Source organism: Vipera berus (genome assembly GCF_964194415.1).
Source record: "Vipera berus genome assembly, chromosome: 5".
Taxonomy (NCBI): Eukaryota; Metazoa; Chordata; class Lepidosauria; order Squamata; family Viperidae; genus Vipera; species Vipera berus.
In genome coordinates, this window is record NC_138207.1 from 103761932 (window position 1) to 103783166 (window position 21235).

General features: G+C 42.1%; 1 protein-coding gene across 2 annotated transcripts in view; it reads left to right on the forward strand.

Moving 5' to 3' along the window:
- The window catches only part of LOC308669172 (L-threonine ammonia-lyase-like), a 32534-nt gene extending 17531 nt beyond the window's left edge, over positions 1 to 15003 (forward strand). For both annotated transcript variants that reach the window (XM_081329739.1, XM_081329740.1), the window contains exons 8-12: positions 3827 to 3896; positions 7237 to 7362; positions 10875 to 11042; positions 12085 to 12142; positions 14386 to 15003. In XM_081329739.1, coding sequence (XP_081185865.1) covers positions 3827 to 3896; positions 7237 to 7362; positions 10875 to 11042; positions 12085 to 12142; positions 14386 to 14484 — 521 coding nt within the window. In that variant the 3' untranslated portion in view covers positions 14485 to 15003. The remainder of the gene's footprint in view (positions 1 to 3826; positions 3897 to 7236; positions 7363 to 10874; positions 11043 to 12084; positions 12143 to 14385) is intronic.
- The last annotated feature ends 6232 nt before the right edge of the window (positions 15004 to 21235 follow it).

Below are 21235 nucleotides of genomic sequence, written 5' to 3' on the forward strand. Positions count from 1 at the left end.
CTCGCTCACCCCATTGTTATAAAAAGAGCAGGTTGGAGGATTCTGTGTATAAGCTAATACTTGGAGTAATCCTGACTCAACTCTGCCAGAGTTGAAATCTGACAAGAAAATGAACTACTGCTCAATTGAGCTACAGTTTTCCTTTCTTTAAAAGATGCCCTGGATGGCATCTCTAGGCATACAAAAAACGGACATGAGATCATAGATAAATTTATATTCATATTAAATGGCAATTAGTCTTCCTGGATTACCACTTAGCCTTTATTATGAGAAAGAAAGTCTTTCCTTTTCCTTTCTTTCTTTTTCTCTTTCTTTCTTTTTCTCCTTCTTTCTCCTTCCTCTTTTTTCTCTATCTCCTTTCTTGTTCTCTTTTCTCTTTCTTTCTTTTCTCTTTCTTTTTTCTTTCCTCCCTCCCTTCCTTCCTCTTTTTTCTCTCTCTTCTTGTTCTCTTCTTTCTTTCTTTCTCTTTCTTTCTTTCTTTCTTTCTTTCCTTTCTTTCTTTCTTTCTTTCTTTCTTTCTTTCTTTCTTTCCTTCCTTCCTCCCTCCCTTTCCTTCCTTCCTTCCTTCCTTCCTTCCTTTCCTTCCTTCCTTCCTTCCTTCCTTCCTTCCTTCCCTTCCTTCCTTCCTTCCTTCCTTCCTTCCTTCCTTCCTTCCTTCCTTCCTTCCTCCTTGCTTTCTCTTTCTTTCTTTCTTTCTTTCTTTCTTTCTTTCTTTCTTTCTTTCTTTCTTTCTTTCTTTCTTTCTTTCTTTCTTCTTTCTTTCTTTCTGATAGCAATTAAAGAAAAACAGTGGATATTTTTAAGTTGCATAATGTTTTGCAGTAGGAAAGTCAGGCAGCGCTCTTCTTGAAAACAAACCCTGCTTGTTTGACAGCATTTTTTTAAAAAAATAATAATAATATCCAGGATAACTAACAGAAAGATGTATAAATAAGTACCATGGCACAAACAGAGTATAACTTTCAAATTAGTCTTTTGGACACAGAAGGATTTTTAAGGGTCAGTCCTAGTTTTCTAGCAGCAACTAGCAAAGTCACCAATGGCCAGTTTTCATGAAGTTTTGGAAGAAGAAGGAGGAGGAGGAGGAGGAGGAGGAGGAGGAGGAGGGGGGAGGAGGAGGAGGAGGAGGAGGAGGAGGAGGAGGAGGAGGAGGAGAAAATAATTATAATTTGGGGGCATTTACACTGGTGGAAGAAAAAAAAATGTGGAGATTGGCCTTCATTATTTCATCTCCCAGTCCTCTGCTCGCAAAAAGCAGAGAGTCGCTTACTCTGGATATACTTTCCCTTTACTCAGCCTTCCAAACAAATAACTTAAAAGGCACAAGGAATGCAGCATCTAAGAGAGAGAGGGGGGGGGTCAAATCTCTCCAGCTGTAAATCCTTAGGATGGAGCACCGCCCCAACTCTTCCTTGGTTGGTTCGCAAAGATGAGAGGCGTTCTCAGAAAACTATAAATTTGAAGTCTGCGAGACGGGGAGCATTCCACGGTGTGGCTTGTGGGTTGGAAAAACTGGTCCTGTCTGCTAAAATGCTGGTTTTGGGGTGGGAGTGGAAGGGCAAAAAGGCGGGATTTTCCAGATGTAACTGCTTGCTTAAATTGCAGAAACCGTGAAGTTTTGTTTAAAACTAGCGGGGTGTGTGTGTGTGTGTGTGTGTGTGTGTGTGTGTGTGATTTTTCTATGCCAGCTACTTGTTTGAGCTGCAAAAAAAAAACCATAACGTAGAAAGTTGGGTGAGGCTCTGTAGGAAATCTTAGGTTGAGTTGCAAGAGGGTGGAGACTTCCTATTGTAAACTCTCCTTTGAAAGGGAGAAAGGCCTCTGAGGGGCAAGGATGATTCATTTCCTTCAAGCCCGTCCTGGTTTAGCTTGCAGAAGCTGGTTGTTTCCCATAGAAATCTCTGGTTCAAGTGATAATTCGATTTTAAGCACCACTTGAGGCTAATTCAAGTGGGATAGCCAAAGGACTATCAGTGACTTAATACCTGTTTACCGCTGCAACAACAGGGCAAAAGCTAACATTTTTTACTACAATATTATACACAGCATTTTATTTCTATGGCATTACTTCAAACAGGCTGACTCCCTGTATTGTAGGTTTGCTTCTGTCTTTCCTCTGCCGGGAGTAAAACTATTAAAAAACCAGAGGGGAAGAAAAAAAAAGCTTTTTTTTTTAACCCTGTTTTAACATCCCCTGTTTGAGACTGCTTTTAAACGGGGAAACGTGCCAAAAATGAAAACTGGGAAAATTTAATTCTCCACAGCAGGCAATTGAAATTCTAAACATTGTGATGCGGTAGCATTTTTAGCAACTGCAATTCTCGCGGGCTTATCTTGGGCTACAGCTGGCTGACAAACCCCAAAAGATGGTTTGTAAAGGCTGTTTTATCTCATGCTCTGCTCAGGGCAGGAATCTAATTAAACTACCCCAGAATGATACATCAGTCAGTAACATTTATTCAGTTGACCGGCAAAATTAAAAAGAACAAAAACAGTGCACCAAATGAAGACAGTAATGTACTAACAACTAACGAAATGAATTGCATAGTATAACGTTCACCGCTTTGTTACAGAATTAATAGAGTTGTTAGCTACTCCCAAATGATAGCTTTCCAGCAACAGCTATTGTACTAACAATTGGTTTACTTGTGAGGAAGCTTTCCTCCAGTATTCCCTTGAAATCTATTTTCCCGTATCTTAGAACTCCAGAGCTATCGCTAGAAGCACCAGTGATATCCAATCAGATCAGTTTGTTACAGCCATATGGCCAGAAACAATAAAATATCCAATTGTAGGCTACTTACATACTACTTACTAGTGATATCAGAAAAAGATTAAATCTACCGAAGATTTAAAAGGGGTTCTATCTCCTTCAAACAAGGCTTAACTGTTCATTTGTTTGTTCGTTTGTTCATTTTCTATGGCCATTGATCTCGGTCAATGATTCTGGGTAGCTTAACAGTTGAGAAAAAGATATTAGGATTAAAAATTATATATATATGTATATATATATATGAACATTTTAAAACAAAAACAGTAACAACATTACAAACTGCCAATTCAAGATACACGAGAGTAAGATGTATCTGGCTTTTTAGCGATATAGCCAGGAAACGGGGGCGCTGGCCACATTCAGCACCCCAGACTAAGGAACATAAACTGGGTGCTTTTACAAAAGGCTAACCGAGTTGGGTCCATTCTGGTCTCTGAACGGAGGATGTTCTACAGAGCAGGAAAAATCTTGCTCTTCCCCCCCCCCCCCCCGCGCTTCAATCTGTCTCCCCTGAGGCTTAGTTTCCTCTCCCAAGTGGGTTTTTTAAAAAAACTTTCTCTCACCCTTCTCTTTCTGTGCAAATAAGGAAACAGTTAAAAAAAACATTAAATTCCCTTGTAAAAATATCGTGATTCTGAAGAACACGGCCAGAATAATTTTCATTAAGACTTGATGCCATGGACTTAAAAGTAGCGCTTTGGATGGTTGCTTCAGAGGCAATTCTGACGATTAAATCTAGATAGTTGTATTCAATTTCTTTCATATCCCCGGTTTCTTCCTATCTTTTTACCCCTCTGGTTATCTTTTGGCCTTGATTGTCCATCCTACGTCTCGCTTTGTGCTACTCTTTTGACTGGTCCTTAATCTCAGAATAACCGGTGACAACTTGAAAGATTTTTTTCTGGACCTTGCAATAGCCTTGCCTGAATTCTAACATTAGACTACAAAACAGTCAAACCTTGTACGTTGATTTAGCATTTATTTTATAACCAGTGCGTAAAAGTATTCATGTATTCCTTGTTTTCTTCTTTCTTTTGTTGCTTCGTTTTTCAGAATTGAGTGGTTTTGGCACCAACTCTTTTCAACTGACAGGGAACTGGGTTGATAAAGTTGTAACGGTGAGGTATGTGAAGGCAACGCTTTACTCTGATTAAAAATTAGCATTTGTGGTGCTTACGTTTTGGGGTGTTTCCAGGTGATCTTGAGAACCAACCCATAGATTGGGTTTTCTGACTTGGGTACAAAATAGATCTGAGCTTAAATGGGGAGCAGGCAGATTCTAATTGGGATATAATTGATTCCTATCCAGAAGAACGTAGAATGGAAACCCTATAGATGCAGTCATTTGACCATATTTTATTTATTTTATTTTATTTTATTCGATTTATATACCGCCCTTTTCCCGAAGGACTCAGGGCGGTTTACAGGGCAAATTAAAAAAAAATACAATATACAGATTAAAATACAATTAAATTAATAGCCCCAACACTTTAAAATTGAATTTAAAACCTTAAAAACCCCTCAGGTCCAGGCCGGCCAGCTCAAATAGCCAGGTTTTTAGGTACGGGCGAAACGAACGAAGGTCGGGGGCGATCCGGAGTTCCACCGGCAGCTGATTCCATAGGGCAGGCGCGCCCACTGAGAATGCTCTCCCCCTGGGAGTCACCCGCCGGCACAAATATATAAAATATAAAACGAATACAAATAGACAAGTAGATTCAAAGAAAATAGGACATGTCCATAGCAAGTCATCATCCCTGCAGTTAACCCCAATCTGATCTCAATATTCAATTCTCTTTGGCCTTTGGCTTGCTAGCCATCATCCAATACTTGAAGGGCTATTGCAGGGAAGGGGTTGGGGTCTATTAATTCTCCGCAGCACCTAAGGATAGGACAAGAAGCAATGGGTGGAAGCAGCTCAGAGAAAGATTTCCAACCTGGAACTAAAGAGGAATTTCCTTGATAGAACAATCAATGGAACAGATTGCCTTCTAGAGATGTGGGTGCTCCATCTCTGGACGTTTTCAAGAAAAGATTGGGCAACCATTTGTCCAGGATGCTATAAGGCAGTGGTGGCGAACCTATGGCATGCGTGCCAGAGGGGGGCACTTGGAGCCCTCTCTATGGGCACATGCGCCTCCCTCTTTGGCTAAGATTTCACAGAAAAAAGCCATTTCTCAGGCCCCTTCCTAGTCAAAACAAGCCTCCGGAGCGAGCACGCTGTTTTCAGCTTTGAATTATATCAAATCTGACACCAGAAGCAGACCAACAGATGGCCTGAGTGTTGCATGTGTTGCCCTCAAACGTACAAACTATGAGCCAAGGTTAGACAAAATACCAGCATGCATACAACAGCAAAAATCACATTCATTGTTCAAAAGCGTGCCAAATGCAAACTTTCACCTTTCAGTAAAAAGTTGCTTGTGTCACTGAAAGCTTTGCTACTGTGTTTTTCTTTTAAGACAAAAGATGTTAATGTAGGAGTTGTTTTTTTTTTTCTAAACTAAAACCTCAGTATTCAGATTAAATTGCTGTGTTAGCATTTTGCGATAAATAAATGGGTTTTGGATTGCAGTTTGGGCACTCTGAAAGGTTTGCCATCACTGCTATAAGGACTCCTGCCTTGGGCAAGGGGTTGGACAAGAAGACCTCCAAGGGCCCTTCCAGCCCTATAAATCTATGATTAATGAGATGCAGGTTTGTTCCCTGCAAAACATTAAGGCCCCAGTATTATTTAGTTCTGAAATAATCTAAGCAAGCAGACTTTTCTGCAGTTGGCACTCAAAAGGAACGTGTCCAATGTTTCGCAACAGCTGGTTCTTCACAAATGCATGAAACCTCCTATATCTCACCTTGGAATCTAATGTAGGTTCATATCCAGAAATACTGGACTGAGAAGAAGCAACAGATTTGTTGGGCCCAGAGAACAGAACACTAGCAGTTTTCCCTGTGCCTCTGAGAGGCGTGTTGAGTTACGATACGATATGATAATCTTTATTGTCATTGTCCCATACAGAACAACGAAATTGAAAAATCCACATCAACCCCACAAAACCCAACAAAAACAACAAAATACATATCAACATACCAGCCACCCCACCCCACATATACACATTTAACCCCTAGAAACACTCTAACACTGTAAAAACTAAATACAGAAGTTCTCTCAGAAACTGCATTCTGCTGCATTCAAAGCCAAAACCGCTTTTGGATAAAAACTATTTCTCAAGCGGCTAGTCCTGGTCTTTATGACCCTATACCTCCTTCTAGAAGGCAGAAGCTGAAAGAGATCATTTCTGGGGTGCGTACAATCCTGCACAATCTCCACAGCTTTCTTATAACACCTGGAGGCATAGATTTGATCTAAAGTAGGAAGAGTACACCCAATTATTCTCTCCGCAGTCTTTAGACCCTGGACAGCATTGTTTTTTCCCTGACTGTACAACTCCCAAACCACACACACAGACCATAGGTTAACAGGCTGTCTATGGTACAGTGGTAGAATGCCAACAACAGGTCCTTTGAGAGATGATGCTTCCTGAGAATTCTCAAGAAGTAGAGCCTCTGCTGTGCTCTCTTCATCACAACTTTGGTGTTTGCTCCCCATGTCAGATCATCTCTTATCTCCATTCCCTACTGAACACAAGGTCCCTGGTTTTTCTTTTCTAGTTATGCAAGGAAAACCTTGCATTTTAAAGATGGGCGTGCCATTTATGGTGAGTTGCACCCTAATTATGTAATTTGTCCCTTTAAACTTGAATAAACCCCTCCCATATGAGTTCCAAATCTGAACTGCCTTCCCAGGTGTGAGTGCAACTCCTTGGTAATTTAGTTGCCAGCTGTCTATGTTATACCTGAATATCATCCCTTTCAGCTCAGACCACGGAGCTTTAAGAAGAAGGAAACTAAGCGATTCAAATCACTTTTTTTTTACTAGAATTAAAATCCGAAGGGACGCGGTGGCTCAGTGGGTTAGGATGCTGAGCTTGTCGATCAGAAGGTCGGCAGTTTGGCGGGTTGAATCCCGAGTGCCGCGTAACAGAGTGAGCGCCTGTTACTCGTCCCAGCTTCTGCCAACCTAGCAGTTCGAAAGCACGTAAAAATGCAAGTAGAAAAATAGGGACCACTACGGTGGGAAGGTAACAGCGTTCCGTGCGCCTTTGGCGTCTAGTCATGCCGGCCACATGACCACGGAGACGTCCTCGGACAAGCTCTTCGGCTTTGAAACGGAGATGAGCACCGGCCCCTAGAGTCGGAAACGACTAGCACGCATGTGCGGGGGAACCTTTACCTTTACCTTACTAAAATCCACTGCAGCTACAAAACGTCAGGTTGAGAAACCTCGTGCATTTCCAGATATCCCATCGTAAGTCAAGGACTTTACCCTGTACTGGGTGTGACAAAGATGAGCCTTGCTCTGTTCAGTGCAATACTTTTGAATAACTGCTGTTCTCCTCCTTCAGGGAAGAGGACGTCTTGATTTCTATGCTGAGGTTGCTGGAATACGAACGTGTTGCTGTCGACATAGAAGGAGCAATTGCACTGGCTGCCCTGGTGTCTGGGAAACTGCCAGAATTAAAGGGCAAAAGGTATAAAATTATCCAAAAGCTCAGTTTTGTATGTTATTGATATTATCTGGGGATAGCTTAGTGCTTGGACTGGGCGGCCACCCAAGGAACTTCAAGGTTGTACACTAGACTGCAGAACTGCAACATTATGCCAGGAGAGTTGAGTTTGACTCAACGGAGAATTATCTTCCTGCAATTTGGTTGGTGAACTTCTAGTTGATCTTGGCTGATCTCAGAAGCCTAGCAGAGTATCGGGGTTTGATTGAGAGATTACCGAGATATCTCAAACGAGGAAAAACCACTTTCTTATTCTCACCAGAAAAAACATCTGCTTGGGCAAGCTAGTCTCTCTTGGTCTCCAGCTGTTGAGCTCGACATCCAGAAAGCAAAGGGGACATTTATTTCCAAGTCAAAAAGAAAAGTAGGGGGCTGGACTAGAAGACCACCGTAGTCCCTTCCGACTCGGTTATTCTGTTAAATAAATCTCCTGCTTCAAGCTGCTGCTTCTCTCGGAAGCTGATAAAGGAGAGCTAGTTGAGAGTTTGGAAGGCTAATTTTGTCAGATTCTCTTAATTCCATAAAACGAAACCAACTTAAACGTCTTGAGTTTAGGACATCGTGGTTGTCCATTTGATGGACGGTTGATGAATTGAGGCACTACTTTATGGCTCCTGATGCATGACCTGGGAAGTGTGTGTGTGGGGGGGTGTCCAGTACTGCAAGGAGCTCTTCCTTTAACATCCCCGTCTTCAAGAGATAGTCATTGTCATTGTAGAACCTTGTCATCCTCCGGGGGACTCTATCAGGTGCTTAACACGTACGGCAGCTACTCATTCGGCATTGTGTTTTGCCAGGATGGCAGTAGAATCTGGGTATACTGAGGCTCCGCAATGATGGGAACTGGAGCCCACAGGAACACAGGAGGCAAGAAGATCTGTTAGTGGAAGCAATTGTCCAACTGGCACCTCCATCTCTCTTCCGTCGGCTGAACGTGCAAACGCAATGGTGGAACAGTACCTTAGATCCTACGTTAACTATCAACAGACTAATTAATTAGATTAGATAACCTTGTCATTTTTTCCTGTGGGCACAGTGGCACCCATTTAAAAAATGAAATTTAGCTGCTGCCTCTCAAGGTGTACACGTACATAACGCCCACTTAAAGCCTCCTATACACGCCATATGTATAGAGCTACATCCTGACGTGTAAGTAACATATAAATATTAATCGCTGTCCGTCTTGAATGCGTAATGGAAGAAGGAAGCTTGAGAGTTCACAAGGTTGGTACTGTATGGGACAAAGCTGTGGCTGAATCTGGATGCCCTGCTTCGGATACCACGGAGCCCCCCTCCCTCCGCCCCGAAGGGAACAAGGAAAACAGGTCGTGAAGAGGACGTGTAGCATCCAGACAATCTTGCGGACACTGCTCAAGCAACGCCTCTGTGCTCTGTCCTGAATGGAAGGGAGGGAACTACCAATTCCTTCCTTTAGCCTACAATAATACCATTCATGGTGGCACCAGTCTGACCCCATTTAAGATAGCAACTGGCAGGGAATTTGTTCCTATGCCCGAGTACCCACAGGAGCCCCCCTTCTCACAGACTCTTAAGTCAGGGGGATGACGTCCCTACAGAGTGTTTGGGTAAACATTAAGCAAGCCTTGTCCCAAGCTGTCAGAGTATACATGGAGCAAGCCAAGAGACCTCTTCATGTAGGAGAGAAAGTCTACTCTGGACTCTTGTGATCGAAAGGGACAAAGACTTCTTTTTCTTTCTATTTGACACAACCAGCAGTTAACCCCTTGCAAGGGGTAATCCGGCAAGGTGTGTGTGTGTGTGTGTGTTTGTGTGTGTGTGTGGCCTGCATCTTAGCTCCAGTATTAGGGGTGCAAGTAGTCCACCCGCAGTTTCTCCAGCAGTCGCCATGAGGAGACACCCAGGCCATATAATTGAACTGTAAGAGTCATAGTTACTCCCTTTGGTTTGGTGGGGGGGGGGGGTCATTTTAAAATACAATTTGCAAATATGAGCCCTATCTGCTAATTCGTTTCAGGAGCAAATTTTTGACTGTATACTACCAGCAGGTAGTTCTCAATGGAACTACATCTACATGGAGGGAAGTGTGAAATGGGGTGGGGGGGCACCTCAAGGTTCTGTTTTACACCAAGTAGTCTTCAACATCTCCAAATTTATCTAGATGTGGGGACAGATGTGGGTGCTCCATCGCTGGTGGCATTCCAAGAAAAAAAAATAGACAATCATTTATCCGGGATGGTAAAAGCTCTCCTGACTTGGCCAGGGGTTGGACTAGAAGATCTTCAAGGCCCCTTCCAACCCTATTATTCTATGCTTTATGTCCTAGTCATGATGGTTTTAGTTTTAGCATTATCTGTTAGAAATCCTTTAAAAATCCCTTCCAGGAGTTCTTAACCGTTTCTGTCCCCTTTGAGAATCTGATGAAATCCATGGATCATTCTGAGAAACGCCTAGTTAAAATGCACAGAATGAAATGGCAAAAATTACACTGTCACTATTCTCCCCATCCAAGTTCACGGAATCTTGAAATCTTAACCCTACCCTACTCTGTAATTCTTGAGGTGTGGTCCTTCAAAGGATACATCAAATCCTTGGACTGTCTTAATGCTAGGGTGAACGGATGTGTGTGTGGGGGGGAATGATGCAAATGCTTCCTACATTTTTTCCATCCCTGAGTTAGTGGTAGGTGGGTCAGATGGCTCTAAAATTAGCAGTATTTGGAGACGGGCCATATCCACCAGAACTGCAAGTGGGAGTATGTGGACAAGACAGGAAGTAACTTGTGTTTTACTCCTTTTGGCCAGGTATTGAAGAAACAGAAAGGCAGGTGTATGAAATTAAAAAAAAGTATAATTCCTAAGTAGAAATTTTACCCTGAAAAGCATCTGCTGTCTATTACTACAGACTTCCTTGAGCATGGAAGTTCAGCAGATGATGTTTTTCAACTCCTTGCTAGGCCTTCCCAAGTGGTGTAAAATAATAAGATGGAACAAAACCTGTGCTGGTTTTGTTTATAAATATTCCTCCTAAAAAAAATGGGTGAAGGACTAGCCTACCCTCACTTGGAATGAGGCAAGAGAAAGAGACATTTTAGTCCACTCCATTCTGGAGAACTTTGATCTCCAAAATCTCCTGCTTTATTGGCCCAAGATTCATTCAAAGGAATTAAAATCAGAAACTGGGTTTGTTTGTTTTTTAACCTGTAAACTAGTTTTCTCCAGCCCTGTATTCTTCTGGTAGTTGAGTCCACATGAACAGGATGATGGAAATTATAATCCAGTAAATGGATTATTATAAGTGTCGAATCTAGAAGAACGGGAGGAGCTGAGTAGGTATGGAGACAAAGGTGTACAAATATTGAAGGCATTTACTAGAAGGCTATTGTTACAGATGGTCAAAGGGAACCATATGGTATATTTTAATCCTTGGTCCTATTAAATCTATCAAATCAGCTATGGGAGAAAAATGGTTTATTTCATTTTCTCACCTTGTTTCAGAGTGGCTGTTGCTGTGAGCAATGGAAACATGGAACTCCCTCAGATGAGGCAGTGCTTGGATCACGCCCTTACTCTGGATAACAGAGTGTGTAAATTCACTGTCACAATCGCCGATTGTCCAGGGGAGATTTCAAAGCTATTGGAGACCTTAGCTCGCGAGGAAGCAAGGTAGCCTAAACCGCGGTTTGACTTTGATGGGGACCATAATCCACCAACCTGTATAGTAGGCTGAAAAGATTGAATGAAACAAAAGAATATGCACGGTTATCGCCAGGAAACCCATCTAGATGTGCCCCGATAGTCACCAAGAGGTTGGCTTTAGTGGAGATTCTGATGTGGTATGAAGCCAACTACTTTGCCCATGAAAATCCTCCATGTCTAGAATACGTGGAAAATGTATTTATTTGTTAAATTTATTTGCCATCTATCTCATCATGGGGCTACCGTAGTTGGCTTACAATAATACAAGGGAAGAAAAAATGAAAGGCGTATAAACAGAAGCAAAACCATAGAACAATAAAAGTAAGAACACACCAATAGGAGAACCAACAAGATGGGTGGGTGGAGAGCAGAGAGGAGGTGGAGTTTGCCCTCAATCCAGCAGCCACCTCCAGTGTGGAGCTCCCCCATTTTGAACCCAAGATCAACCCGCAGGTCTTCAAGTCCTTGTGGAAGGATAGGAGGGTGAAGGTGGATCTTACCTTACTTAGATGTTCCACAGGATGAGTGCTACAGCAGAGACAGCTCTTCTTCTGGATCCCAATAGTCGGACTTCTTTCACCGATGGATCCAAAGTAGGCCTTCTCTGCCAGCACAGGTGGGAGGTCAGAAAGGACATTTTTGCATCTGAAGAGGAAGGAAAAGGTCACTTCGTCTATTCTGCTGTAGCTACCAGTCACTAACCTAAAACGTTCAAGGTGTCCTATCAACATAGCAACTTCCGTTTTTAAATAAATAAATAAATCTCCATTTAAGAAAAATACACGGAAACCGAGAAACGCTTTGTCAAAATAGCTACTCTCTAAGCAATGGAAACAGTGCAACACAAAGGCCCCGGGGTAGACTTTCTTTAAACTTTCTTAATTTCCATGGTTCTTTATTCACACGGGCCTGGATTGGCTTGCAGAAATCCTGCCAAAAACTCCATTATTGCTTCTTGCCTGTGAGACTGAACTAGCTACAATCTTACATAAACATCTCTTTGTTCCAGAATCTTGGATATCAGACAAGAACAACCATACGTGAGAGCTGATTTATTCACCAGTGAGGTAAGCAAGGAGGAAAAAGCTCAGTCAGACGCCATTTTAACTGCACTCCGCCAAGTTCCGCATATAATACTTCTGAGCTATGGAAGGAGTTAGATTTCTAGCAATTCAATCAAACAACTTAGCTTTGGATTCAAGAGGATAATCCTGAAAGCTCTATCTATGGGATGCTCTTAATTTACACGACCAAAGATGGTATTTGGCTTGAAGATGGATTGGAGGTGTCTTTTTAATATGTAATTTTTAACTGAGGAACCTTTACGTAAGATGAAAATTATGGAAACGTCAAACATGAGAAAGAAAAAGAGTAAGGAAAACGAGAAAGGAAAAGGAAAGAGGGGAAAGGAAAAATATTTAAAGCAATGTTTTGGCAGCACTTAACAAACAAAAGAATAAGGACCATCTTCACCCTCCCGCATTGCATATCTTGGTCCCCTTCTTTCCTTTTTAATCAGTCAACCTTGAAATCATCCATTTGTTTTTGCTCAGCTTCAGCAAAAGATTGCATAAAGGCTTAGAAAGATTAGAAATCTTCTATTAAAAATAGTTATTGTTCCTTTCCTAATTGGATAAGATAATTTAGCCATTTCAAGTTCTACCATTTTTACAGTCTACTCCATTGTGGGTATTTCTGTATTTCCCCCATTTTTTATGCCTATAGTAGCCTTGCTGCAAGCAAAACCAATAATCTAATATAAGACACTTGCCAATAAAGTCGCCCAGAATCAGATACAACTGAATAGTTAAAACAACAACAGTATAGTTAATTATTACCACAAAATAGCCTTGCTGCATACAAAACCAATCATCCATGAATCTTTTCTAGTTGGCTATCCATAAATCTTAGTAAAACTCTAGTAAAACAGTATACGGTACTTGTATACATATATTCAGTGCTTTTTTTGTGAAAGAAAAAGGTGCCAGAACTCACACATGTCATACAACCCGCCTTGCCTACCCTACAAGGTTCCATCCAAAAAAAGGTGCCGGAACTCCGTTCTGAGCGTTCTATGAGAAAAAAAAGCCCTGCATATACTACATTTATAAATACATACCTAAATATATATTGCTTAAATTGTTTTGAGATGCCTTGAATTTCACTGCATTTATTTTATTCTTGATTTTAGATTTGGCATTTTGGTTTCATAAGCTTTCTTGAATGCTTTCAAAAAACAGGAAGGCAGAGTTGCAAGATAGACAGTACTAAGAGTACAGCAGGTTCCTACTTACTCCCAATAGGGACGCAGTGGCTCAGTGGTTTAGGATGCTGAGCTGGTTGATCAGAAGGTCGGCAGTTTGGCGGGTCGAATCCCGAGTGCCGCGTAGCAGAGTGAGCGCCTGTTACTCATCCCAGCTTCTGCCAACCTAGCAGTTCGAAAGCACGTAAAAATGCAAGTAGAAAAACAGGGACCGCTCCGGTGGGAAGGTAACAGCGTTCTGTGTGCCTTTGGCATCTAGTCATGCCGGCCACATGACCACGGAGACGTCCTCGGACAAGCGCTGGCTCTTCGGCTTTGAAACGGAGATGAGCACCGGCCCCTAGAGTTGGAAACGACTAGTACACGTGTGCGGGGGAACCTTTACCTTTACCTTCCTTACTCCCAACTTACTGCCACAATTGTACCCTAGCAGTATTTAATTTCTTCCCAGTTCCCGTGTTAATGTCTCTTTATTCTGCCCATCATTGGGAAGGCTTAAAATGCTCTTAAAATACAAGTCTGTATCCCCCCCCCCATTATTGTAACACCACACAGTGAAAACCTCAAAGTGGGCAAAAAAATTTAGGCTCCATCCTAACAAATTTTTCCTGGAGAAAAATTCAAGGGACTGGGTAACTGGGAACAGGGGGTGGAATAAGGATTGGCAGTGATTACAACCCATTAAAATATGTTTACGGAATTTCATAAATTCCTGCCTACCTTCATTTTATGACTGAGATCAATTGGGAGAGGTGTGGTGGCTTATAAGTGGAACTCTTGCCTCTGTGTGAGAAGGCTGTGAGTTTGATCCTGTGTGGTGGCAGATATTTCTTTCTCTGGGAGCAAGGACAAAATATCTGCTGTGAGATTCGTGTAGGCATCAGGAAGGGCATTCTGCCAGTAAACTCTCCGCTCCATTCACTCGCCCCGACTCCACCCTGATGCAAGGGATTACAGGGTCATTAAAAAAAAAGATTGAGATCAATTGTTTTCCAAAGCCCTGATTTAGGTTCCTGAAACTCAATATGCTTTCCTCCCCGCTCTCAGGTTTCCTGTGTTGTAGAAACGAGAGACAGAAGCCATACTACTCAATTAAGAAAGATCATGGCAGAGCGTTATCCGATGATAACCTGGGTGGAACGGTGAAGATGATGGCAGCTGACTGAGAAGCTCCAGTTGTTGTTGGTTTATTTGGAAAAGCAATACGGAAAGCTCAATATATTGCAAGTAGCATTTCTTTCTAGAACATCTTTATACTTTATGATACATGAGTGACAGAGCTGGCTGACGTATGCCTGTCTCAAGAGATTGCAATCTAAAAGAGCCATCAATAGGCAGAAAATAGCTTTCAAGTTTTCCCAAAGCATAAACCTTGCAAAATCACAAGTAGCTTATTTATTTCATCCAGGAGAGTTTTTGTTCAGATCCGTAAAAGGCATCAATTAAACTCCAGTTCATAATTCCATCTTTCTCAGTTTATGGAGAACCGACAGAGATGCAGCGTTACTATAGATGTTCTACTTGATGACAATTCATAATTTCTGGGTTGATCCAATATTGCTGTATCAGTAGTCCATAAAAATTACAAGTTACTCACTGATAGTTATTTCTGGCACACCGTCTGGAAAGAGAAAAAAAGGACCAATGTGTCTTTACCTTTTAGGAGAGTTGACCTTGCAAGTATATATATGTATATATTCTAAGTCTGAATTATATATATGCCAATTACATTAGCAGTGATTTGTTAATGCACGAAGTCACCTCCTCCTTCGCTTGTTCCTTCCTTGGCTATATTGTTTAACTTCTCACCATTTCCAACTTGTAGAGGGAGGACTCAGTCTGAAAAATGCTTTGCCTGAGGCAATTTAGCAAACTTCCCTATCCTGTTGAGCTGTCTAAAGATTGCACTTATTTGCGTGACCTGAAGAATTTTGAAGATTTTTTTCCCTCCTCTAAAAATCGCTCTCTACCTAAGTAATGTTTGGTTAATGCATCGGGGTGGGGGGGTTTGGTTCCTGAGAAGTTGCAATCCTGTGTCTATTTAAAATGTTCTCAAGATTTCAACTTTAATTCTTTGGAGGGGTTTGGCTTCTTAAAAGACTTGCTTCCTCGGTCAGAAGGATATTCTGAAGCTGAATGGGAGATGTGATGTATTTGTTAGATTCGTATTCTGCCTTTTATGTAGGGGTGGAAGGCAGCATAGCTACTGCTACCTCTTCCAATTTTTCTGGATAGCAGTAATTCTGCGAGAACGGGCAGTCTGTCAGATGCCCTGGTGAGCCAGTTTATTAGGGCCAATTCCCGTTACAGAAGATAGAAATTAAAAGTTTCACCAAATAAAATGAAATCAATATTGATTGTTTAGCTAATGTTACTTTTTATTTCTTTACGAGATTTAGAGGCTGCTTGACTGCAGAATAACTCTGGACAGCTTCTATCACAAAAATAGAAAATGATATTTTTTTTAAAAAAAAGAGATTGGTTATTATAGCAAGTTTTACAAACAATAAAACAAGGCTACCTTTAAAGCAACTAAATCTACTTATTGACTTACAACAGTATATAAAAGAAGCTTGACAGATCTGAAGTTTAGTTTAAAAAAAGGGGGGGGGGAAATGAAACCTCATTGTCCATTTTTATACAACGGGTATTAAAATAATAAATGGACATTTTCTTGAGCTTTTCTTCAAAGAAATTGTCTAGAATTAGTTAGAACTGGGTGGCATCCAAATAGATTTTTTAAAAATACATCAGGGTTAACGCTCTCCTATATTGCCAGATGGATGTTTGGTTTAAATGCCTGGCAGGTCTAAAAAAAGGAACACGGTGTTGGTAGCAAAGACGCTGAGTTGAATCTCAAGACTAAAATACTGGTCAAGATTGAATGGGATGGACCCAAGTCAACTTTTAAAGGATGCCTCATTTCATAACTTTTGTCAAAAATTTTGTGCTTTGCCAGCTTAAAAAAGACATAAAACAACTGACGGTTATCAAGGGGGAGAGGAAAAAGGCATTTTAAAAAATGCAGTAAAATGAAACGTCACCGCTATTAAGATTACACGGGTCAAGCAGCCTCAAAGATATGGTTTATTAGTGATTCTCGTTAATAATGGCAGCTTCACACACACACACACAAAAGCCTGTTTCAAGAGTTCTGCTTCCTTAGGAGAAAGGCAGGTCCTTACATTAGGCTTCTGTTACAGATCTTGCCAGCTTGTCAACTCCTCACCTGCAAGGAGTCTTTGAAATTTGATTTAAATTTAATGTCCACAAATTAAGTAACAAAACGTCCTAAGCAATATCATGCAAATTAGTGGACTTATTTATTCAGAGTAAAAACAAGAGTCCTGACAGTACCCACATTATTGTGGAGCCCAACCTTGATGCCGACAGAGATACACTAAAAGCAGGTAAAACCTGTCTCACAAGTCAAAGAGGGCTGGTAAAATTGATTGGAAAATGATACGCCTGTCAGATCTGAATTTAAACTCTACCGAGAGTTTAACTTCTTCAACAAGAGTTTAATACCTTCAGCAATATTTCTGAGTGGGCATCTACAACAGCGGTAAAATAAATGTTCAGAAGACAGGTTGATCCACCAGCTTGCAGGGTCCGTGGTCAGTGGCCCGATGGAAGTGTAAAACTGGGTTAAACAAAACAGATGTTTCTCTTTTTAATTCCATTCAACAAAGATAGGGAGGTATGGTAAATATCACGTAACGGTTGCCCTCTTCTTTTATTATTATTATTATTAGTAGTAGTAGTAAATATATTAGCAGTGGAGATGAAAGAAAGAAAGAAAAAAGAAAGAGAGAAAGAAATAGTTCTTTCTCTCAAATTATGGATGGAGACATAATTTGAGGTCCATCCATCCATTGGGATAACAAATAAGAGATTTTGTCCATTCCACAGCCAACGAAAATTGGATAAAACTTCCAGAGAAGAATAAATAATTGCAATGAAAGATGATCTGTTGACTTTTAAAAAGGTTTTGGGGAAGAGAAGCAAAATCATTCAGACCACGCCTTCCTAGATTTTCCACGCTGCCTCTCGTATCACTTCTTAATTTTATGTTTTGCAGACGTTGACATGGTTGTCAAAGATTTTAGTTTTGTGAGTTGGTTAAAAAGACCACTCAGATTGGAACGGACTCTTCATGGTTTCGTAGGTCCAAATATCTATCTATCTACACAGTATTATCTCCAGAAGATGCTTTCCATAATCCATAATCCTGTATTTCACTGGCTGTGAAATAACTGACATTTTTTAAAAAGCAAGGGGTCCTGTTCCTTGTTTAAAGAAAGGCAGTTTTAAAAGAACTCCAGTACACAACCTTTTGGGCACCCAGGGATCAGTTCTGTGGAAACTGGTTTTCCCATGTGTAGTGTTCGCGGCGGGTTTCCTGTCAGAAGGAGGACAGCTGGCTTTAACACAAACAGTTGTTTATTTGCCTCACAGGAACGAACAAGCAAGGGACAAATCTCCCCTTATATAGGGATGCCAGCGGGTGGCTAGCCAATCCCTGTCCTAGAATACTTCCCGCCATTTTGGCTCTTTCCAATCCATGCGGACCATGTGTGCAGCTGTCAAACTCAGCTGTCAACTGTAGCTGTGTGTGGAGCTGTCAACGGAAACCGTGTGTGCGGCTGTCAGCTGTCAAAAGGAGCTGTCACGCATTTCTTATATTGAACAGTGTTGACAATCACGTACAATACACCATGGACCGGAGGGAGGCATGTTTTTGCGTGCTGCAAATGGGGCTTTGCTTGTTTACACGGAATGGTTTCTGTCATGCCACGGCCTGGTGCCGGTCCACAGACTGGGGGTTGAGGACCCCTGTTTTAGAAGATCGGTTGTATCTGTGTAATGTGATAGTTGCTCCAAAGTAATGAAGGATGGCAAGATACATCCATGGGTGCTATTTAGCTAAACAAGCTGGTTGCAGAGTCTTCTCCTGACTGCCACTTGCCCTTCCCCCCACACACAGATAGCAGATTTAAATTTTCTTGTCCTTCTTTTCTCCTCTGCTTCAAACGGGATCTAAGTATTATCAAAATAATAACTCCACCCTCATTCCCCTGTAAAAAAAGAAATCTTTGAGGTATATGATCAGTAAGTCAAACTACTACCTCAGGAGTTTTTGTGACCTGGTGAAACACAACAAAATGCCTTCTGTCGTTGAAAACCTTCCGTGGGCCGGAAAGACGCTGTCTTTCTTTAATTACATTTTAGCCTGATTCTCTAAACCAGGGGTGTCAAACTCAATTTCATTGAGGGCCGCATCAGCATTGCAGTTGCCCTCAGGGGGCCGGGTGGGTATGGCCTGGGTGGGTGTGGCCTACTGGGTGGGCGTGGCTAGAGTGCGTATGGCCTACTGGGTGGGTGTGGCCAGCTCTACATCGTTCGCATCAAGGGTGCCTATGGGGGCCTGGGCAGGAGTGGGACAGATCTGAGGGTCTCTGGCAGAAGGAGGGTCTCTGGGCCAGGGCCAAGGCAGTGGGGGCCATTCCCTCACTGTTTCCAGGATGGCTTCACGGGCTGCATGAAACCACTTAGCGGGCCGGATCTGGCCCCCGGGCCTTGTGTTTGACATGTCTACTCTAAACTATGAGACACCCAATCCAAGCAGATCTGCAAGAATGAGATGGTGGGTCCATCTATCATGAGGCCATTTTGAGAAGGGAAGGAAGCCTCTTCTTGGCTCTTCCCCAAAGGCCCGAGTACTTGGAGACCTCTCCATGGAGACTCTGACACCTGGTAGATTCAGATCATTGAAAACAGGTTGCATTGGATAGTGTGGCAAATTCACAATCCCTGTTAACTGATTTAGCTTAGGAAGTCGATGTGAGTCTTCTCCTGATTGCCAATTGCTCTCCTCCCCACAGATAGCAGATTTAGGCCTTCTTGCTCTTCTGCTCTCTAGCCAGAGTTAAGCCTTATCAGAAAAATACGTCTACCATCGTTCCCCTGAGAGAAGAAACTTCTGAGGTGAAACAAGACCTCAGCTAAGTTCATCATGGCCATTTGTGTCCTAGCGAATAACAATAAAATGACCTCAATGACACTGAAGACCTTCTGTGGGCCAAAACGATGCTTTTTAAATTACATTTATCTGATTCCTCCTCTTCATAAACCATGAGATACAATGAGCCAGACCAGGCAGAACTGCAGGAATAGGATGGTAGGTCCAACTATCATGAGGCCATTTTGAGAAAGGAGGGAAGCCTCTTCTTGCTTCTTGCCCAAAGGCTGTACTGGTTTGAGATCACCGTAGAGATTCCATTCTCCCCATGGTAGACTTGGATCATCCAAAACAGGTGGTGCTGGATGGTGTGAAAAATTCATAATCCATGTTGCCTGATTTACCTCAGGAAGTCAATGTGAGTCCTCTCCTGACAACCACTTGCCCTCCTCTCCACAGATAACAGATTTATTTATTTTGTTTTTGTTATAAATACATGTCCAATGACTCTGGGCGGCTTACAAGATAAAGACATGAAACATTAAGACCATCAGTTATAATATAATACAGCAGATAAAACCTTTCAGATGGCAAAGGAGAGAGCTGGACACGTGAGGGGGAGGGGGGAGGGGATTAGATTTTAATTAGTCAATGGTCTCCAGTAAGAAGCTCCCCAATTGCCATCTGGCAGAGCCAGGTCTTCAGTCTTGTACAAAAAATCAGGAAGGTGGGAGCCATCTTGAAAGTCACAATCTTCCAAAGGGTAGGAACCACGGTAGATAAGGCTCTTCTCCTTGGACCCCTCTGGTAGGAATTCCTTGACCGAGAGGATCCCAGTAGGCCCGCTCTGCCAGTACAAGTGGGGTGGACCAATCCCTTTGGGGTGAGATAGTTCCCAGTTGCCTGATTTAGCTCAGGAACTCAATGTGAGTCCTGGCCTGACTGCCATTTGCTCTCCACCCTACAGATAACAGATTTTGGCTTTCTTGCTCTTCTATTCTCAAATCAGACCTACGTGTTATCAGAAAAATAAGTTCACAACCATTCCCCTGAGAAAAGAAACCTTTTTAGGTAAAACAAGATGTCATGTAAGTCCCTCGCCAGCATTTGTATCCCAGAAAATAACAATAAAATGACCTCAATGTCATTGAAAACCTTCTGTGGGGCAAAACGACACTTCTTTCTTTAATTACATTTTAGTCAGATTCCTGCTCTTCATAAACAGCAGATAAAGAGACTCAATCCAAGCAGCTCTGAGCGGTCCAGGGTCCATTCACCATGAATTTCTTTTGAGAAGGGAAGGAAGTCTCTTCTTGGTTCTTCCCCAAAGGCTGGGGTAGTTGGAGACCTCTCTGACCTCACTCTGATGGGCTTAGATCATCCGAAACAGGTTACACTGGATGGTGTGGAGAATTCACAATCCCTCTTGCCTCATTTACCTCAGGAAGTCGGTGTGAGTCCTTTGCTGACTGCCACTTGCCCTCCTCCCCAGAGATAACAGATTTAGGCTTTCTTGCTCTTCCATTCTCAAACCAGAGTTAAGCCTTATCAGAAAAATAAGTCTACCATGATTCCCCTGAAAACAGAAACTTTTGAGGTGAAACAAGATGTCAACTAAGTTCATCATGGCCATATGTGTCCTAGCGAATAACAATAAAATGACCTCAATGTCATTGAAAACCTTCTGTGGGGCAAAATGATGGTTTTAATGACATTTAATCTGATTCCTCCTCTTCATAAACCACAGGATACAATGACCCAAACCAAGCAGAGCTGCAAGAATAGGATGGTGACTCCAACTGCCAGGAAGCCATTTTGAGAAGGGAAGGAAGTCTCTTCTTGGTTCTTCCCCAAAGCCTGGAGTAGTTGGAGACCTCTCCATGGAGGCTCTGACCTCACCCAGATGGGCTCAAATCATTCAAAAGAGGCTGTAGT